This window comes from Lonchura striata, chromosome 3, assembly GCF_050655825.1.
Source record: "Lonchura striata isolate lonStrDom1 chromosome 3, ASM5065582v1, whole genome shotgun sequence".
Lineage (NCBI taxonomy): Eukaryota > Metazoa > Chordata > Aves > Passeriformes > Estrildidae > Lonchura > Lonchura striata.
In genome coordinates, this window is record NC_140705.1 from 99,157,501 (window position 1) to 99,179,790 (window position 22,290).

Below are 22,290 nucleotides of genomic sequence, written 5' to 3' on the forward strand. Positions count from 1 at the left end.
TTCTGTGCTGTATATTTATAGGCAGCTAACAACAACAAGAAAAGACTCTCATAAATTAGATTTCTATGAATGAAAAGGGTAAACAGGAGACGCTTCTGCAAAACTCTTCTAGACATGCAGAGATAAAGGATGGCTCTACCACACAAAATAATCAGATACAAAAATAGCTGTTCAGAAACAGCACACCTAAGGAGTACTTTAATCAAACATTTAGGTTACCTGCCAAAAGGACCATGATCTCTTCAAAATGCAATGCGGATTAAAGTGTTATCTAACACAAGCAGAAAACTAACCTTGGAGTGGAAGTTCGAAATGTGTTCATCATAATTTTCATGTCTTTGGATAGAGAAACCAGCTTTTTCAGCTAGATTGCAAAACTGGTTTAAAGTATTCCCTCGGAGTGGAGCAAATACCATTGCTTTTCCCTGGAACATTAAAAAGAGAATTTATACATTTTTAAAACTGGAAGGGAACCAGATATAGCATACATCTGACTAAGCTTTTAATATGCTCAAGCTGGGAAAGTCAATTGTTCTCTTGTTAAAATACTAAAATATGGTAACACAAATAATTGTTCAAAATTTGCAAGATTTCTGTGATTAAACAAATGCAATCCAGAAAGTAATAAATAAATATTTTCTTTAGAAAACTGTCAACTGCAACACATCTGCTTCTTTTCATATAATAATGGTGTCTATGGATTACCAAAATAAAACACAGAAAAAGCATACAGAACATACACTCAATGAAAAATCCATTTGTTAGCTCATGACCATGCAAAGACTGTAAATAATGATTTTCTTTTTTCCTCCCTCACACATAGAAGAGTACCTCCCATTTCCTGTCAGTGTAATTACAACAGTATAAAACCAGGCAAAATGGCAGGCAAATCAGACCCAAACATTAAGTTTTAGAAGATATTTTAAACTACCTGAGCAGTGCAACTAAATTTGACCTTAAATAGGTAAATTGCATTTAAATAAAGAATTAATGTTCCTGAATACTCATTCTGGTTCTTGCAAGATGATCAGGCCATTTATGATGCCTAGGCATTACATTATGGTCCATTACCTAATTTTTTGTTCAGCCTTCTGTATTTAAGAAAACACAAATGACTGTACCTTGAACTTATAGATTTTAGACACTCTGTGCAAAGTACTTGCCCAAAACCTAACCTACTTGGTAGAGCATCTCTTGAAGTCTTATTTGCAGAATTAATTCTAATTGGCTGAATACTGTGTTCTGCCACATGGAATGAAAAGTGGCTGAAGAGCTGTAAACAAAGGTTAGTATCAGCCAACAGCATATCACACTGAGGGGAGCCACAAAGTTTACTCTAAGTTCCTCCATTTAACTTCCATGTTAATGAGATCTAAGATTAATTTGTGAGGTGCTGTAATCAAGTAAAGAGACAAAAAACATTTTGGGGCATCTGGAAAAGTTGTGAAAGGATTAGACACTGTGGGAGTACATTTAGCTTGAGAAAATGCAATCTGTAAACCACAGGAAAAGAGCCATCAGTACAGAGAATTTCAATAGGAATGCTGGAAAGTTACAATGCTGACACAGACACTTAGTGAGGAGAATAGGGAACCAGTCTGTGTCTCACACATGCACAGGAACACTGAGACAATGCACAGTGAGGCAGCAATAAAAATGCTATGTCAGTACCTATGGTGCTAATTACTTACAAGATTCCAACCATTAACACCACAACACTATATTTATTCTCACAACAGCTCGGTGAGACAGGGAAATGCTGTTACCTTCATCTTTCTCGTGGGAAATTAAAGCACAAAGGAATCTTAGGGCAATATCCAAACCAACTAAACTTCTGTTCATTTGTGTAGCTGTAGCTTTAAATCTGTGGCAAAATAAGAGGTGCAAAGGGGTGTAACTCCCACCGAAGGCCCTGGAATTGCTTATGTAAATGCTAGGTCTGAATATAGGCTCAGCTCAGGATGAAAAACATTAAACACAGGAAATTCACAGTCGGTTCCCTCACATCCTTGGCATGCTTTAATGTCATCAGACAGAAGTGGGCAGCAAAGGGAGCCTTCAGCTGAGGATCCTGCTCCTCCTGCTGCCATCTCACGCTCCCCAGAATGTTCTGCAGAAACCTTTCCTGGCATAAGAAGGCCAAGGCTCCTCTGGAGACCCCAACTTTCATGATCACTGTAATGGGAAAAATGTCCCTTATCCAGGGCTTACTGATCAATGATCCACATTCAGAAGTGACTAAACCTTGTGAATAGAGACTGCTGGAGGCTACAGACCTACACTGGCCACTGATCCAGCAGCTCTGATGAGGTGCTCACAGAACACACTGTGATGTGTGCCTCATCACACAACTCCCTTGCCTCATCTGGAGTCAGCAGTCCATGCGGCCATTTCTTCTCATATTCTCTGAAGACTACTTTCAATTAAATTTGAAAGAGAAATACAGAATCAGTGTCCTAATGCAGGATATAATACAGAATCAGTGTCCTGATTCTACTCTTCTAAGTTTAATTCTAATTCCAAAGTATCTCCTAGGATGATGTTTAATGGATGATGTTTAAATTTCAAAATGGCCTTTTCTCAGATGGAGAAACATTTCCAGTAAACTTGTGGGGAAAAAAAAAAAACAAAACCCAGAGGAAAATGCCAGTTCTGATAGCTTGAAGTGTCAATAAAATGCTAGAGTAAGACAATGGGACAGTCATTCATATTTTGGATGTGATTATGACTCATTTTACTCATCAATTATTACTAAATGTGGTCTTATTTGCTGGTACTAAGCTCAGCTCAACAGCTGAGCTCCCCATTGATTTCATAGGGACTTTGAATGGATAGGCCATACAAGAATCAAAGCCTTGATAAAAAACTGTTCTTAATTAGGGAGGTATGCAAACAAACAAATGCTTATTCTGAGATTGAAATTAAAAGTAAATTTTAATGATATAAAAATCCCCTAAATGTTGGCAAATGAAGTCAAATAGGTTGAGAGAATTAAAATACAGCCATCCAGGATAAATTTGTTTGATGTAATATTTCTGTGTCTAATCCTTTGAATGGGTTTAAAGGTGACATTTGCATCTGTAACAAACTCAGATAGAAATTTCAGCCCTCAGTAACTCTGTGAGCTGCTCATTTCTCTCTGTGAATTTCTTCCTGTGCCAACACAACTGTCCATGGGGTCAATACTAGGAACCAGATGATTGAAATTATCAGAGTACTGTTTAAAAGCAAACAAAAAGTTAACCAAAATACATAATTCTGTGCCATAAGGATTCTAATAGCCAGAAATATCATCCTTACTGAAAAAGGAAATACCACAGATACATTCTTGATTAACAGTAGAAATAGATTATTTGTTCTGAATCTCTCCTTCAAGGAGATCTGTTATTCTCTGTTTACTCCACTTTTTCTGTTGCTAGTGCTGGTTATTATTTTCCCCGGACTCTTCTAAACTAGTTGTATCCTAGTTACATTTGAAAAATGACTTGCATTTAGGTATGTCAATTTTATCAATTTACCAAAGTATTTCCAAAAAGGAAAGTCTAAATTTGAGACAAAATAATTAATGTAGAAGAGTGAACTTAATAAAAGAAGTTCATGCCTTAGCTTGGACATAAACGAATGTTCATAAACTATTCTTAAATATTGCAACTGGAAAATAAATTCACTATTGATTTATTTGTCCTTTAAAAGCCTAAGTATAGTGCCATTTAGTAAAGTGCCCTCTGACATTATGCTTAGATTTATACAGGTTAGCAAGAGCAGTGAAATTGGTAACAATTTCACACTTATGACTACATGTTTTGGGATCTTGAATGAGCATATGTTTTTATTTGTGTCTTTGAAACCATGAAGGCATATGCTTGAAGGCATCTCTGCTGAACACGTCTTTTTTGGACAAGAGAGCTCATTTCAGGTGTCTGTACTCCCAGCTCCCATCCCATACAATAGTCTGCTGTCCTCTTAAGTTATAAATTACAATAATTTGCAAGGTCATGCCATAACTGGATATCGATCCATATAGCCATTCATAAAGTGGATTAGGCAACTGAATTTAGTTAAAAAATACACTTTGGATAGAGGTCCAAAACTCTGCCAGAGAAATTCCTGCATGGAGCATGAATTTCTTAAGTTAGTTTTGCTGATAAGAAATATGAACCATTTGCTGTGCCTAAAATGCACAGTAAATAAGTGCTAGGTTATTATCTATAGCTGACTATGCTATAGATCACAATGTGCAGAAGCAAACACGACGAGGAAGACAGGCAACAAAAAGCCATCTCCCTTTACTCTATCAACATTCACAAAAGAGTGTAGCTCTGAAATACAAAGGCATGTTCTGAATTTGAATTTGCTGATTGGAGTTAAAGAGTCAAGCCAGGTTTGGCTTAAAGTCAGCCTTAAATTCCACAGTTACCAGGGCACCTCTTACACACTTCTCTTCCACTCTTGCTCTCCCCCAGTGTCCTTTCATGAAGCCAATAGAGCAGCATATGGGAATACCTGAAGAACCAGTTGCTAACATTGATGTGGGTTGAAAAATATTTTTTTTAAACTGGGATCTTCTTTGTGTTCCAGATCACCTGTGGTCCCCGAAATTATTGCAGTTTGACAACTGTTGGTACATCATGTAAGTCAGAATGCATCACACTGAGCAGGAGCTGCTTAACCTCTTCTTACTGTCACTGACAGAAATATCTGGGTAATCTTTTCCTCAGGGTGGCTACATTTCTCCTGTCTTCCTGGCAGCCTTGCCCCACAGCTCATTAAAATAATTCAGTCTTAAGTAACTTGCCTTAGGTCAGTCAGGAAAGTCTATGATGGAACCAGGAATAGAAACCTGATCAATCTAAGCAAAGAATGGGATTACTTACAGAACTAAAATGACTCGGGTTCTTAAACCTTTGCACGCTTGGGTCTGCTATTCCTTTTACAGAGCAAATCTTTTGTACAAAAAGTACAAAAGTATTACAAATTTTAAATAAAGTTTGGAAATACACTGCTAGCATGAAATGTTTTGTTTTCAAATTGAAAGTTTACCTTATTGGAAGATTTGGATGTTAAACATGAATGATAAAATTTCTGTTTCAAAATCCTACTTAGAGCAATTATTTAATGTTTTCTCCTTTTCTTCTTTTGATATCTTCCCTTTTTTAAAAAATTGAGAAGATATATATTTTTTCTATATGCATGTAACAGAGTTTTTTGCCTGCAAGTCTCTCTGATTAAACAGCCCAACAGATTTAAATTGATAAAATATCTCTTGAGTGACACTCATGTAGAACATGTAATCATTTTATGAAGAGCATAATTTCATTATTTTCTAAGGTATAAAACATGTAAACACAGGGCTTACTTAATGGAAAAATGTTTTAAGCCACTGTATACATATAAGCGATTTGTTCATTTTATATAACTATAAATGAAAAGGAAAAAAAAATTCTTTCATAATAAATAAATACACAATGACAAAGGTTACAATTGAAGGGATTAAAAATGACAGAAGCCAACATAAAAACTTTCAATATCGTATTTTACTTTAATATGAAGACATTATTATCAAAGGAAAATACTTGAGAAACGCTTTGATAAAAATAATCTGACGCTATCTTTGAAGCGGTTTCATTTATTTTACTACCCACTGTGTTCCTTATCAGAAGGCCAAGTATAAGAAGTTTCCTAGTTTATGATTAGGAAAGAATCTGATAGATTAGAAGACTCAATTGAAGTTGGACATAATAAGTATTAAAGTATTACATGACATTAATCCTGCCATTCCATTACTCTCTCAATCATTGTGCACAGACTAATTATTCTGAAGCCAGTGTTCAGGAGAAAATAGAAACATACTTACACTGGGTTGGAGTAATCTCTTTATTGCATCAACAAGGCTAGCTCTGTACCGGTCCAGAAACAGACTGACATTGAGAAGAGAACAGAATCCAGATTAAAATGGGTTTTCAATTCTAATGATACTAATGCAGATAAGTACAAGGCTAATTACATGTGTTTACACAATGCTGTAAAAGAGAAACTGTGGTCGACATTTCCATGCAGTTCAGGTACTTTTAACATTTAAAAAGATATAAAATGAAATACAATGTAAACTAAAATTATCAGCATGAAACAATTCCTTATAGAGCTGAAATTCACCAATCATACACACTAGCTATTATAGTAATACTGTATCAGAAATGAGGATCAGCATAAAAAGCATTTTTAGCATTTTACATGTATATGTAAAATGCTAAAATGGAGTTTTTAAAAAATATTTTCTATTGTATTTCAGGTGTTACTATTAAGGATATTTTTTCCCTTCTACCTTCACAGATCCAGCATTAATTCTTACCTATGATACATATTTGCTATATTTCTACGTCTATCTCTAGCTATGCCTATAGAGATTTACAAGACCCTACCTCCTCCCTCTCTCCAATGCTGTTGAAATACAATGGCCCAGATTGTACAGAGTTGTCATCTCTCAAGAGTGCAACCCTTCATCTCCAGCATGGGTCCCGCAAGGATAGCAGCAGAGTCAATTTTCCCATGCAATGTTGCCAACACGCTCAGCCCTATTTTGGTGTGATTACCTCATGATTTGAGGGGATAATTCATTCTTCATGCCCCTCAGTACCTTAATGTATATACTAATAGTGGCAGCCAGGGTGCCAATCACTCTTGACTAGATATTTGTGGACATGTAGTTACTGTGGATGAGTGCATTTACAATGGTTAGTGAACAACCATCTGATAGCAACTGATGCCTTTCAGTCCTTACTACTGTGGGCTGCATTTATATTGGTGATTCAGATAAGAAACTCTATCAAGCAGGCCACAGATAATGTGATTTTTTTCTTCTTTTTTTTTTCTTCCCCCCACATTTTCTCTGTAATAAAACTGCTTTCCACCTTGTGTCAAATTCAAGTTTCATACCACGTGGCATTTTGTCCATTCTCTATGTGTTTTTAATATACTCCCCTCACTTTTATTCTCAAACTTCTTTTCTGAAGAGATGTGGGTAAATTTTTTTTCCAGGTTTGAAATTCTAAAACAATATAAAGAATATATGGAAACACTGAAGTGAAAAAAGTAGTCTGCCATCGACAGGCCTTTCATCAAGAACAGAAGATGTGTGAATGTTTAGGTAAGGACACTCCACAGCTACCAAGGAGAATACTGTATCGTATACCATAGAGTGGAGCAGCTGTGCAAGAACTGTGAATTTTTGCTACTCTGGAACAAACAACAAAACAAAACAAAACAAACTTGCAAGTGACCATACTTCATTAATAAAAACTGGCAGAACCTCACACTGTTGAGAAAATATGGTAGAATGGGTATCTATATATGTTGAAGAACATTCAGCAAACCTATATATGTTGAAGAACATCTAATACAGAAGTATGATCTTCTGAATTTCTCCTCAATATTCCTGATAGCCTGGCTTCCAAGAAAATTTAAACTTGAGCAACTGACATGACAACCCCTCAGCCTTGATTTATCTACCTGGAAGAACTTTATTGAAAACACGTGAGCTTGAATTTAATTAATTTGAAAAGCATCTCTGATGTCTCTCGGGTGTTTTAATGACATTCACCTCATGTTGATCCCTATACAGATAGATGTTGTAAGACACCACTGGGAACTTAACCACCTGCAGAAGAAGTGGAATACATGATTCCTCTCCCAAAAGAATAGTGAAAAGTAATTAATTTTTCCAACATGAAACATTGCAAGCATGCACACATTTAAGACTTCCTGGGATCCTATGTAAACAGAAGCACATTCTGAATGAAAAGTGCATTTATAATATTTTTATTATTGCAGTGTAGTAGAAACACAATCTTGGGGTAGCTTAGCAGTGTTAAAATCCCCTGAATACCATTCTCTCTTTTTTTTTTTTTTTTTTTCAGTGTGATAGGGGCACAATTGCTGCTACCAATCTTGTTCATTTACAATGAGAACTTCAGGTCTTTACCAAAAGCTGAGTGTCTGAGAACTTAAATTTTTTTCTGTCTAACCCCAATTGATATTTTGGTGGCACAGGAGGTAGACTCTTATCTGCCTTAGCTTAGGAAACCCAGATAACCTGAGACAGTTGCCCCAAGTTGTCCTGCCCTCCAAGAGGCCTGTCCCTGGGAACATGACCTACTCCAATTGAGAAATGTTTCTCATACTGGTGGCTCTCTGTGGTTTCCAAACTGCTGCTCTGTGACCCATGTACTCCGACCAGAAGGAGCAGAGAAGACTGGAAGCAAAGCTACTGCAATGCAATGACTCCAGGGAACATCTCTATCCTCCCTCTGAGTCGGGGGATGCCTTAAATGAGGAAAATCCTGAAGAAAGCATTAGATAATCCGTGCTGCAGACAGGAACAACATAGGATTTGGCCCACACAAGGAGATTTAGTCACGCAGTTTTTCTTACCAGTAGAATTGTATGACTAAATATTACCACAGCATACTGAAAATGTCTCTGAGAACATCCTTCAAAGCTCACAACATGTGAGTTCCTAGGTGACCCTGCCTTGGCAGGCAGGTTAGACTTGATGATCTCCAGAGGTCCCTTCTAACCTAAACAATTCAGTCATTCTGTGAACAGCTCAGTAAAATTAAATAATGCATTGTTCTAAACCCCTCACACAGAGTTCTCACACCTCAATTCAAATGTGGCTTAAGCTTGCCATTACTTTAGTGTTACTTTACTTTCATGTTTATGTAGCTTAGGACAGGAATAGCGAGGTTTTCTTGGGTCAGCAAGGAAGTTTCAAATCACAGCAATAGAAAGGTGAGAACACAGTTGACGATTTGGCCTTTGTTTAGACAATGCTCTTAATCTGTGAAATCTGGATGAACAAGCAGGCATGAACATTGTCATCTCTCTACTCTCTTACTCTTTTATCAAAATTTTAAATTGCAATTAAAGCCAAAATGAAAGTTTATACCAAAACTGCAGAGAAGCAATAGCAAGACACAAGGAAAGAAATGTAAAAAAAAACTAGTAGATTCTTAGCTTGTTTCATGCTAATATCCTTTTATCTTCTGCCTTGTAACAAGGGAAATATATTTTATAGGCTATGATTTGAGCTTTTTGGTTTTTTGCATGCTCTGCCATTGGTAAAAGAGTTGAGTTTACAGGTGAGCTTACTTCAGATAATATTACATTCATATGTAGTGTCTAATGTATAAAGTAATTTACTTTTTGTTCACTTTCAACTACATGGGTGGTGTAAATTAAAAAGACTCTTATTCCCATGTCATCAGTTTCCAACACACTTGAAAGTATGTGCCAGAAATCAGGCCTAAAATGGACAGACAGAGATCTTACTGCATTCCTGCAAAAAGATCTCCTTATAATAAGTGAAATAAACTAATGAAGACAAAATTGACATATTTTAAGGTATTTAAAGAATACTTTAAGTTCAGTTCTACATTCCTGGCAAAGCCACAACTCCCCGTGACTTCAGCAAAAATCTCAGCAGTGAAAGTAATGTGGGATAGCTCCCCCTGGCCTCTGTTATGTGAATACTTATGCATGTATACTTATGCCAAACTCTAAGAATATAATCATTCCAAGTAAATATAGTAGGACATTACATATTTCCAAAACAATATGGAGTTCTAAAACTTATATTGCCTCTACATCAAATTATTTGTGAAAACTTGCTTCACAATAATGTGAAAGATAAAGTTTTTTATTGTCTCAGTCCTACTGGCCTTTACTCTCTCTTTGGATTAAAAATCTCAGAATTTTTTTCCCCAATAAAGAAGAGTATGTACACTATTTAAATAATCAGAAATATGAGGCTCTCAAGAGCTTTGGAAGAGTCTTCAGCTTGGCCTGTCCAACCAGGCACCTGTGATTTCTCCTTCTCTATTCAAACTCACAATTCCAGCCCCTGTATAATTTTATATCTATAGGTGTAGGTCAAATGAAAATGAAAAATTCCGACAGCCCTCATTTGGCCTTAAAATTCCCCCTGAAAAATATGAGATAGATGGATATGTTTTAAAGATTCCATTATTTCCATATTCCATAATTTTTTTTATTCTGTCCTTCTTACAGGTGTAGCCTCATATTGATTTTTTAAACTTATTTGTATCTAATAGTTGACATTTAAAAAATTATTTTGGAACTGCTGAACCATGAAACTATTTTATTGTCAACATCCTGAATGGTTAAATAATGACTGACTTTCATAGTTTGCCTCTTATTTATTTTATAATCTAGCTGAGATACTAAATTTAGCTGTTAACTAATAGACTGTTTGTTCTGGGAAATAACTTATTTTCCACTCCTGCACACAAGGTTTATGAAAGTCTGAATGTAAATATATGAATATAAACATATTGCTGCTTGCTGTAATCATGTACATTTTTATTTGAATCTCCATGTGGATTTGGAAGATGTTTATGAATAGAGCTTGTTTTCATGTAAATGGGATCAAGCAGTACCACTGGTTAGCTATTCAGAGAATCAGACAATATCACCCTTGCTGGAAATACTTCAATAAAATTTTATCCATGTACCTAATATTTGAATTCAGATTTTTTTTCTTTCTAGTTCTCTGTTCTAATCTCGGATTTTATTGACTGATAATGAGCTATATGATGGTGTTAAACTAAATGCAATCTATTCTATCTGTTTTTTATCACTGCATACTTCAGGTTTCAGCTGAGAAGCTAGAAGAAAAGGGATCTTTTTTCCCTCCTCAGTGGCAGCCCAAACAATTCAGAGAGCAAAAATTCTGCCAACAGTTCTCAAACCGATTCTATATCGCTGAAGAGAAATACATGAAAATGAAAAGAAGATTTGAGTTCGATAAAGCATGGAACATTTCTTTCCTCAGCTTTTTCATGTACCAGTAAACCTAGTGTCCATAACTAAAAGAATTATTTCTAAAAGAAACAAACAATAAAGGGATTTTCATGTTTATTAAGCCATACACGTATCTATGAGCACTTAAATAAGAAAATAGAAATAATCTGTGAAGAAACGCACATTCCTTAACTAAACTGCACATTTCTATTTATTTTTTAGAAATCTATAAATATTTATATACACTTACCTGCATCTTAAGTGCTTCAAAATAAATGTACAAAATGCAGGGATTGCAAATGCATTATGTATTTTACCTGTCATGTCTGATTCTTTGTTTCCTAAAGAAACGACACTATTTCCAAACAGACTGGGAGGGGTATTAGGCCAGAATATTACTGAAAAAAACAACTTAAGTCTCGCTCCACTCTGCTGTACTCCCAGCACAAATAGGATGACATGGTGTGAGTATCAAGAATACAAGAGACAGCACAGCCAGGTTGTTTTGATATTTGTGTGAAGAACAAATTTAACTCTAAATCTCTTGGCAAGACCTTGCTTCACCCACATAATCTGGAGAACATCCATATGTGAGCCTTGTCTAAGCCTCCGAGAAGACTGCTGCCCTCCTGCTCATGTCCGCCAGCACTCTGATCTGACTTTCATACTTAATCTGATCTAATCCTGTCCAGCATTAACTTCATCTGTGCAATGAAACCTGGAGTATCCATTCTAATATTTGGTGAGGAAGGCATTTAGTAAATTACTTGCTGAAATCATATGGTGTTGTTTAGCTCCTTATTTTAATCAGATGATGCATTTCTGAGGCACATTATCAGCGATTAGTTAGAAACCCTCCTCTGTCCTTTTTGGGAACAAAGAACTTTTCTGAAATTAAATGCTAAGAGAAACAAAGCACTGTTGCATTCTGAGAATAAATAGGTGTTAGAAAAAGGCAAAAGATCACTAAACACATTTTCTCCAGAGCTATACAAAACCAATAACTTTGTGAAATTAGAAGAGTTTGCTTTAATAGCATAATATGAAAGAAAAACAAAAGCTTTAGAGGAATAGAAGAAGACATTTTAAAAGAACATTGTTTACAAAAACAATAGACAGCTTTGTACTTCCCTTGCCTTTAACTGTTTCTAGGTAAGATATATAAATTTGCTGAACTGAACAGTTCTAGGAAGCCTCTGCTTTCAGAACTTCACCTCTCACAATAGTTACATGCCACAAAACATAGACAGCTTTTTTTTAGTTTATTTTGGATATTTAATGGGTCAAGAGCAAATATCCATGAAGGAAAGACAGATTGGTTTAAAAATATCTGTTCTCCTAAATAAAATTTGCAGAACTTTTTGTTTTACACACTGTCTACATTTATGTAACACAAATAATTAGTAATGTACCATTTTGAAAGCTAGCACGCAGCAAATACAGAACATCACAATCCCACAAATGCAGTATCAGAAAAGGGTTGTGTCAATAACTAAATCTACTTGCATAAATTATTAAACAAGATACCATATTGCTACATGTATCTACCTTTTCATAAATTGTGTTGTACTCTTATTTTTCTTACTATAAATTATCTTGTAATGAACATGTGCCTGTGTAAATAATATAAAGCCTATACCTCCAAATATTAATGTCAAATAGATTTATGGACAGAATGTGGTGAGGGTGGAAAAAAGGGTTTGAAAATGTCTTTTTCCCTGGAAAGATTTTCCAGGGAGCAAAAAATATATCCCCTTATATCAATAGTCAGATCTTTTCTAAGAAGTAAGCTAATTGAGCTGTTTGTGTTGATAAACTCCCTTTTCTCCAGACTGTTCCTCACTGAGCCATAATTATTTGCAATTTGCCTAAGTCGTCCATTTACTGATACGTCAAGCATGAAACAGAGGCAATTCCAGAAAATGGAAATGCTTCTCAAAATCAATCTTTGGGAAATAATGTGGTAGAAGTTACTGTGTGATAGAAGACTACCTTATAACTGTCACATGGAGATGAATATTAATTTGTTGAGGTTAAGGTGGCTTTGTGCTTCATTTGTTGACTTTGCTTAGCCATCAGCAAGCAGCACAGTACAATTACTCCAGCAAAGCTATTTTTCTAACGTGAGTTTTATGATTTTTATGTACTTACCAGTCAGCACACATAACAATGTCAAAATGTCCTTCCAGTTGAGAGACATCTGTCTCATTATCCCATCGTAAAATGCTAGAGGAAAAAAAGATTCAAAAAAAGAAAAAAAAAAAAAAAAAAGGACTTATATTTTTCATCTTGAAATTTTTAAAGTATTAATATTATTCTTATGTGACACAGAAGTGTTTAAAGAAGTGCAAACTCATTACTTTCAAAGATGAATGCAAAAATCTTATTCTGTACATTTTTAAGGTTATAAATCTCAAAGCTAAAGAGCTATTTTTCACTACAGCAGAAAGGCATTCCACTCATATGATGATCAGTGGTTCACCAACAAAAATGCATTTCTGAATTAGTGGCACATGCACAGCTTCAGTTTTTTACCCCTTAACATTACTGCATGAGGAAGTGAAGTCAAAGTATTGACAATCTGAATGAAGCACAAATCTGCAAAATAGATGTGATTTTATGGATCTCTGTTACATCTGGCAGGCAATTCAGTTGTGTTTCTCATTGATGAAGTGAGCATTCACTTGGGCCGGAGGGAGGAGAGACAGGCTTAACTTCAATGCCAGTAATGTTGTCTCCGGCAAGCTTAAAAATACAGCAGTGCTGACTGTCAACACCTATTCCCTCATAGGTGATAAACTATTTAATTCTAAGACACCCAGTAGTAGGCAAAAATTCACATATGTACAAAGTTCTTCTTTGTTTATAAATGCTGCTGATTTATGTAGCTGCCATAAGGAATTTCAGTACTTTACTCCCATCTAAAAAATAGCAACCCGTATTGGAATTTACGGCATACTTTAAATATCATTACCCCAAACATTTGAAGCTGCATTTCTATTTGTAGGCTATTAAAAAAAAAAAAAAAAAGGAATCTATCCTTTTTCATTTCCTGGTTATTTATAATAGAAAGTAGATAAATATTTATGGGAGAAACATTTGTGGGGGAAGGGTCTAATCTGATCTTGTCAGGTTGTGCATGCTTATCTCAGTTTCGTATGAGTCTTGACCAAATAGACCCTTTAGTCTTCCTGCAGCTATAATCTACTTCTGGTTAAAAGCCATCTCCATTCATAGCCTACTCCTAATATTTAACCGAGGATCAGTTTATAATGTGTTCATTCAGAAATGTTCCTTAAGTATCCAAGAAAAAAAGGAATTTTGTACATTGACTATGCTGTATGCAAAAAAAAGCTCATAATTATGTAGATAAATAGACACATAAAGAATTAAGGTACCAAAATATGCATGTACATGTTCACAGACACAAAATTTGAGACAGAATGATTTTAAAACATGGAAATTATGAAAGGAGAGGCCCAGTTGGTTGGCAAAGCTTTGATTGTGTGGGGCTCAACATAACCGAACAGATCAGGACTCATTAGCGCATTTGCCCTCCTGGAATTTACTGTGACAATCCAAAGACAGAAAAGAGTAGATTAATTTAATTTTTCCCCCTCAAATTGAAAGTAATCCAGATTTTAGAAGCCTAGGTAGCTTTGCACACTGGCACGCAGCAGGCATCCAGTAGTGGAAAGTGACAAAGGAGAGTTCTCACTCTCAGCTGCTGGCTGCCTGCTGGCTACCAGCGGCTTTTTCAACCCTGTTTCCGTGGAAACTTAGGTTAGAATGGTGAAAATTAGGTAAAGGTAAGTTTTGTGGGTTTAAAGCACGCACTCTAATACTTTAAGAAGCCTGAAGCAGAACTGGAAATTGGTAGAAGAACTGTGAGCCTTAAAAGGCCACCTTCGGTTCTCATTGCTACAGAAACAGAGATCTGATCAGTACCAGTATAGATATTTGAATTATGATTTTCTTAACCCATGTGTTTACTATCTTTCACATATGCAGTTGAGAAGGAAGCATAGGTGCCTTCTCCTGCAAAAAAATCAAATCCAAACCCAACCACCCTCCCTCACATTTCTGTCAGGTTTCTGCTGGGCACCTGAAACACAGTATTTTTTGTGCACACCTACTGTAGGCACAGAGGAGTTTGTGTCAGGAGGTAAAAGCTCATAAACCAAAGTGCTGAGCAAAGTATGGAACTGAGAAGTTTCCAGGGGCATGAGCAATAGTGCAACATGACCGACATCGGTATTGTTAAAAGGAGGAAGCTAAGGGCACCACATCCATCCATAAGCCAATCTTTCTCCCTTTTTCTCCCTTTTTCTGACCTACTACAAGGGCTGCTTTTGATCTCTAGCTTCAGTACAGCTGCATTCATGAAGATATCATAATTATGTAAAAGCCAATGAAAAATTTACCAATTCAAAATGAACTTTGCCATATATTTTCCAAAAGTACAGGAAAATCTTTATTCCTGCAGGGAAATCACCATGTAAACTATGTAAATATAATTTGTAAAAACAATAAACACTAGTGAGACTCATTCTGGTCTGACTCAGGATGTGTGCACACTGGTGGGAGAGATGGAAGTACAGGCTGTATATATTTATCCATGCTATCTTTAGCTAAGTGCAAGCGTGACTAGCAAAGGAGGCACAGCCAGGGATGTGAAATGCAGTACTGGTTGCAACCTCCAAAAAAGCTCCAGTAGCTTACCCAGGGCTCCCTACCTACACTGTTACCTGCTTCCACAGATTTGCAGGAGCTGCCTTTGAACATCTGCACTGCACCTGTAAAGCAGACATGTCTGCTTTATATTCCCTGCATATCTGGGAATCAGAATCAATTCTGCTCAGAGTCAGCACAATTCCGTCGTTAACACTAATGTCAGAATCAGCCTGGTTCTGAATCAGCTATTCTGAGTTCTAGTGCTAATGAAAACAGTGATTCAGCCTTAGGACTTATATAAATACCATCAACTGGCCAAAAATAATTTGTAATCCAAATGCAATTCCTGACTACAAAGTACAGAAAAATCCACTGATATTACAAAACAATCCTGAAAAAGGTAACTAAATGCATGTATCTATATGTAGTAAGGGAGTGAGGAACAATAATTTTTCATGGATTACTGAAGATGTGACTCTTGAACTTAGTGGTCAGACCTGAAAGAAATACTGAAGGCACCATGAAGCAAGGGCTGATTGCATTTCCATTAAAAAAAAAAAAAAAAAAAAAAAAAAAAAAATCACTGCCAGGAAATCCAGAAAAGTGGTAGCAATGGAAATCTGAAAAACTCAGTTTTTATGAAATTTTATTTTAAAAAGTAGAAATGAGTGTAAAAATAACACACCACAGAAAGTCTCTTAAATTGCCAGTATCGTGTTGAGTGCCAGCATGAAGAAAATGCAAGCCCAGCTGTATTTTCCTCTTGTTCCTTTACGAGGATAGTTTATCTAAGCCACATTTTAATCTTAAGTCACTTTTCTTCCAGCAAAGTAAGTTTTGAGGCAACAATATTTTTATGCCTTTCTTTTGAGGGAAAGTGCTACAGTACTAAAAACTGAAATTACACTGTACATTTGAGAAATAGGCTTTACTGTATATTTCTGTCCAAACCACACCTTCAATGCTTCTTTTTTGTAAAAAAAACCCAAACAAACCAGCAAACCAACATGCTTAAGGCTGTGTAAAGCCCACTTGACACTATTTTGTACTGGCTTATTTAACTCATGCAGGTTTAGTTTCTAACAAGTGAAAACAGGTAACTAAGTTTCAGCAGAGAAGGGTCTGACACCTAATGGAAATATAAAACAATTGGGAGCTCTTTTGGGCTACAAGAAGAACATTAAAAATGAACTAGGGCACAGGAGAAAAACACTACCACACTATTCAGCTACTACTTAGGTTAAAGTGATAGTGGCTGAACCTTTGTACCCACTAATGGCCAATTTATAGCCTATACCAAATGAATTTGACCAGTTTTCAGAGGAAAAGTACCCATGTCACAAGCCTATTACTATAATTAGCAAGCTTGATGGTAGTCCTAGCAAGAAGGACAAAGTCTAAATGAGCTATGGAAAGCGAACCATCCTCTCACATGCAGAGGTGGCTTCTCCAGGTCAGGGATAAGGCATCCTATCAAAAGAGTCTGAGAAAAGATGGTTTAGTTTCCTAGGCTGTCAGCCTTCTACCATTCTGAAGAATTCTGAAATAAATTCATTTAAAATAACTCCAAACAACACATGACACAAACAAAGAAACTCTTCATTTTCCCCCTGGTTTTTCTTTTCAATTAACAAGTCAGAAAATGTGACTTGGTTAAGACATAAGAATTATGATATTAGAACATAAAGATCAAATAAGAAAACATGAGACTTAAAACACAAAAATGTACCCCCAAATAGCCCCATGTATTTCAAAGAAAAAAAATATCATAATAAAATAGCTAATATAGTTCCAGGGATAGTTACAGCAGCCAAGGCTTCCTCTGTACAGTAATTCTAATTTATGGAGGATAGCCTGACAAATGTCAACGCTCTTTTCCTTACACTGGTAAAGTATCTCAGCAATCTACAACAAAAGACCTGATTTTACCAGGTTTTATTTCTCATGCAAAATTCTTCATTACTATTATTATTCAACTTCTGTTATTCAGTGTTTGTCTTCCAAGTGTGTCTAGGCAGGTAACTTATATGAGAAAAAACAGGTTAAGTCTCTGATTGTTAAAACTTGAAACATTTCCAAGACCCTCTGAGATGTTCTTGTGATGAATGGCACAAGCTAGAGTAGCTCTCAAATTAGCAGATAAGTAGTTGTGCAGATAAAGACAAAAATTCAAAATTAGAAAAAAAGGACAAAAGCCTTACGTGCTTCAAAATGCATTAGTAGTTTTAATAAGGATTTTTAAAATCATCCCAATTAGCAGATGAACAGCTACCAAGAATCTCTAGCTACCCACCTCTCCTTTTCATATTTTAATTTAAGTTTCAATCTTTGAAAAGCATTATCATTGGAAAGTATACAGGTTTAGGTAAAAGGTTTTGTCTGGAGGCTTATATGACTTTTTCTATGACATTAAGCAAGCAAGTTCATTAACACATTAACAAAAGGTATCATCAAGATGTTTCTCTGCACCTTGATCTTGGTTTGAGAGTCCTTAGTTATGTATAAAGATCAAGAAGATGGATTTAAATCAAGTGATAGAGGCAATGTGTACACCTATCATTACATCTCCTCTGAGAAATCTTGCAAAATTGCCTACTATAATTTCTCCATCTTTCTTATTATACTCTCACAAGGCTGCTCTTATTTCTCCGCCTTCTTTCACCTTCTGCCTTTCTTACTTTCACTGCTTTACTTTGCTTTGTGTTCTTATCCATTATCTCATTCCCTACAGTGCATATCTGGTTTGAAGGGACCAAAGTTAAGCTTTCAACCACAGGTACAACCATTTTTCCTTTGCTCTTAGATTTCTAAGCATTACTAATGTGATATTTATAATTTTCAATAGGCACATTCTTCTAACAATGTCCTTGAAGGTTTTGACAACTTCCATGTTACTTATTTGCTCTTGTCAAAGTATACTAATGATTTTTCTAAAGCTAGGCTTAATATCTGCACTTTATTCTCAGTCTCCTGGACATTTAATCTCTCTTAAAACCAATATCTCTTCCTCTTTGTTTTAATTCTTAATTCCACTGTTTTATGCTTGGGTTATTTTAATTGTCTTACAATTTTAAAAATATGCTCGTCTCAAGATTATCTTCAGACATTTCCCACATTTCTCATAATTTCACAATCTTCCACCTCAACCTTTTCCTTCTCTGAATTTTTTTTCTGGGCTATATCATCCATAAAAGCTAAAATCCTTCTGATTTTCTACTTCATACTGTGCATACAGATGCTTAATTCAGTATTTTTCAGAGCCTCAGTGAGTGAGAAGCTCATTGCATCTAAAGTACCACAAGGCATTGTAACTACATTTTATGGATCATCATTTTGGACATAACCATGAATTCTAGTCTGTAATCTAGGCTTAGCTTAGACCTTTCTCTGTATCTGCATAACTCAGCTCTGCTGGTTGTTCTCTCTGCATAGTACCTCTAAGAAGTTTCTTACCAATCCACTCAACCTCTTGACCACGTCATCATCACTTACATCTAAACATCACAATACTGTTCTCTTTGCTTGTGGAAAATGCAGGCTTGCCATATTAATATTTATTCAGCAGGCTGCTACAAAGGTTATTTTTCTTGCCTACAACTCTGATCTTGTCATCTTTCTCTGTCTTTCTCCAGGTAAGTTGCAAGTTGTCATGTCCAAACGCTTCACAACAGTTCACATCCCTATTTTTTATCTCTCATTCAATATTGAAAGGAAAAGACCCTTCTTTAATCAGCCCTAATGTCAGTCTACATCTTCCACTTAACTTTTCAAGCACGCACATGTACAACTTTCTTCTGCTACGTGATCCACAATATTCACAAACTTAATCCATTATCCTTGAAACTGCCCTTTAAAATAGCACCTAAAAGCTGAGAAGAAGCTCTTGTGCCTCCGACTCTGCCTCTCATGCTGGCTTCAGTTATCCTTGTTATCCTTCCTCACCACATCTCTCTCTGGTCTTAGATCACAGATTCCCTAATACAAGCTGCTTTTTTGCTCTGTGTTTATAAAGTATCTGGTACAACAATTAATGATTTAAACCTCATCACATTAACATGGCAATATGAAAGAAGAAAAAAGCCACCACACCCAACTATGGGCCTCTTCAATATTTACATATTCTATGATTCCATGATCCTATCTGGATTTTCCTGCCTAAAAGTTCCTCTTAAAAAGTGCATTATAAACTTACACACTTGCCTTATCCTTATTCTAAGAACATATTTTCTCTCTCGTATTTTGTACAACATATTTTGCTAAAATTCAGATGGGAGCATTACAGCTTTGTCTTCAAAACTAACAGTACTAACACTTACACATTTGCTGTGTATTCAAAGCTACTAAGTTTTTGGGACATAATTAATGCACTGCATGTAAATACAACTGTTGAAGAATAAATCTTTTCATTGTGTAGACACATCACAAGCCAACATTCAGCACAAATGTGGCTATTTATTTAAAAGAAGACAGAATATCTTGTATGAAAAAGACATTAATCAAAAGAAATACAAAGACATTAATAAAAAGCATTAATAATAAAGAAATAGTTTGTGAGTTTGCCTTTACACATCCTTCCTCTACATCCATACATTCTAAATCAGCCTTTATTTGGAAACTGACTACTCTTTTTAGCAATGGCCATGAAGGACATTTGGGGAAAAAATTGGTTCTCAATGATATGGTATAAAAAATACATTATTTCAAAGTGCAAGACAGCATAAACACATGACACAACTGTACTGATAGGATCACATGTGTAAAAATATGAAGGAAAAGATGAGTTTCTTGCTCTATGGAAAATAGTCTATGCATGGGAAGGATAATCAAGGGAACCAGAAGAAAAAAACCCAAGAATATAAAAAGAACATGGCAGGTGCAGAAGGACTGAATGGAGGAAAACTTAAAAACAGCAGAGATGTAGTTCACAAGTTTAAATTCTCAAGGCAGAAGGCACCACAATAAACATCCAAGATTTCAAAGTTGTGTATCAAGCCCATATATCTCAGGAAATTAATACATACATATGTTTCAGAAAGATTCAAATTCATTCAGCACTTAAGAAACTATCACTTCCTATGGAAAGATATTCTAATGTATTATCATTCTGTCAAATCTCATTTTTTTCTAGGCTGAATTTGCTTAGCTTCAATTTCTGTGTCTTGTTAAGTACTTGTAAACTAGATGAAAAACTGATCTTCTGTTAAAGATTTATTTTCTTCATATGAGACTTTCAGATCAAAATCAATTCATTTCTTAGCAATCAAATGATTTCTTTGACAAGTAAATGAAGTTTTAAATCTCATTTCCAAACTCTGATTCACTCTTCTGCCCATTTCCAGGACCTCATGAATTTTCAGTATCCTTGGTTAACTTTTGAGTAACTACTAATGAAATAAACAAAGACAACACTGTAAACATAATCTTGTCAAAATTTAAAGTTTGTTATGGCAAAGCTTAGCTGAGAGTGTCTGTGAAGGAGAGAACCCAGTGAAAGTGTGTAAGATATACTTGATGACTGGCTACTTATGTAGAGCCAAGGTAGACAAGGAAGGGTAGACAAAAGTACCATCATAAATCAGGAAATAATGTAGAACATGGCTGGAATGATGGATACAAAAAAGGAATTGAACAAATAATCTTCGACTTTAACATCTCAAGGATGTTTTCCTTTAAAGCCCTGGGACGAAAGATCTACACCTTCTCATATCAGTGGTCTTCTTCCAATCTTTTTGTGCAGCACAAGAGAATACAAGAGGAATAGTTTTACCAAGAGCAAGATTACACAACTGGGCAAAATACACAAGTAGAAGAGGCTTGGAAGTTTGTGAAAGTCAGCTGGTATGGTTAAATGGTATAAAAGATTGTTCAAGTATTCCTCCAAAAACTGAAGTTTCATCCAACTGAAGAAAAACTAAAAATAATAATAAAATCAAGCAGGTCAAAAATAAGTGAACTCTTCCTTTTGTGCTAAATCTTGCTGCCAGCTCATAATTGGGATACAGAATGGGCACTCACAGAAGATAAGAATATTTCAGAGAGGTGAGATTAATTCTTTGCAACAGTGTAAAATATTCAGTTCACTGTAAAAGAAACTGAAGACGTTTCAGCACAGAAGTCTTTTTAGATATGTCTTCTGTAAAAGGAATTAATGTTTTACAAATCTTGAGCCCTTCAAAGGTGTTAACAAGTATTCAGATAAGGGAGCTCTGGGTAAGACAGCCTGCCTCTGATTCCAAAAAGCTATTGGCAAAGACCCTCACTATCAACATTCTAGGAAAACAGACTGTCACTGAAGAAGAGTCCTGACATGGCTAAATAATAGAACAAAAGACAGGGAACAGGGTAGTAGCAAGTGGTCAATTCTCACAGTGGAGGGACATAATCAGTAGAGTTCCCCTGGGACCTGTTCTAGTCAACATGCTTACAAGAGATGAGCATCGAGATGGCAAAGTTTGCTGATGTTAAGAAGTCATTCAAGACAGTAAGGAAAAGACCAGACTGTGAAAGATTGCAGAAGGATGAAAGGAGGAAAATAAAAAAGAAGGATGAGTAATCGGAGAATAAAATGACAAATTAAATTCAGTGTGGATAAATGCAAAGCGCACAACTGAAAAAATAATTATCACTTGATATAGAAAATGAAGGTCTCCAAAATGACCATCACTGGAAAGCTCCTGATGTTGTGACAGACAGTGTCATGAAACTATTAGCTCTGTGCTCAACTGCAGTGAAAAAAGCAAATCACTATTAAGCAGTTTTAGAAGGGGAACAAAAAGTGTAATTATTCCACTACATATA

The 22,290-nt window shown here is 35.7% G+C and overlaps 1 protein-coding gene across 4 annotated transcripts in view; it reads right to left on the bottom strand.

The window, feature by feature from the left end:
* Positions 1-22,290, bottom strand: part of CAMKMT (calmodulin-lysine N-methyltransferase) — a 208,971-nt gene that overhangs the window by 7,263 nt on the left and 179,418 nt on the right. For all 4 annotated transcript variants that reach the window (XM_085575956.1, XM_085575955.1, XM_031504266.3 and 1 more), the window contains 3 exons: positions 12,970-13,044; positions 5,855-5,918; positions 294-425 (listed from right to left, as the gene is read on the bottom strand). In XM_085575956.1, coding sequence (XP_085432082.1) covers positions 294-425; positions 5,855-5,918; positions 12,970-13,044 — 271 coding nt within the window. The remainder of the gene's footprint in view (positions 1-293; positions 426-5,854; positions 5,919-12,969; positions 13,045-22,290) is intronic.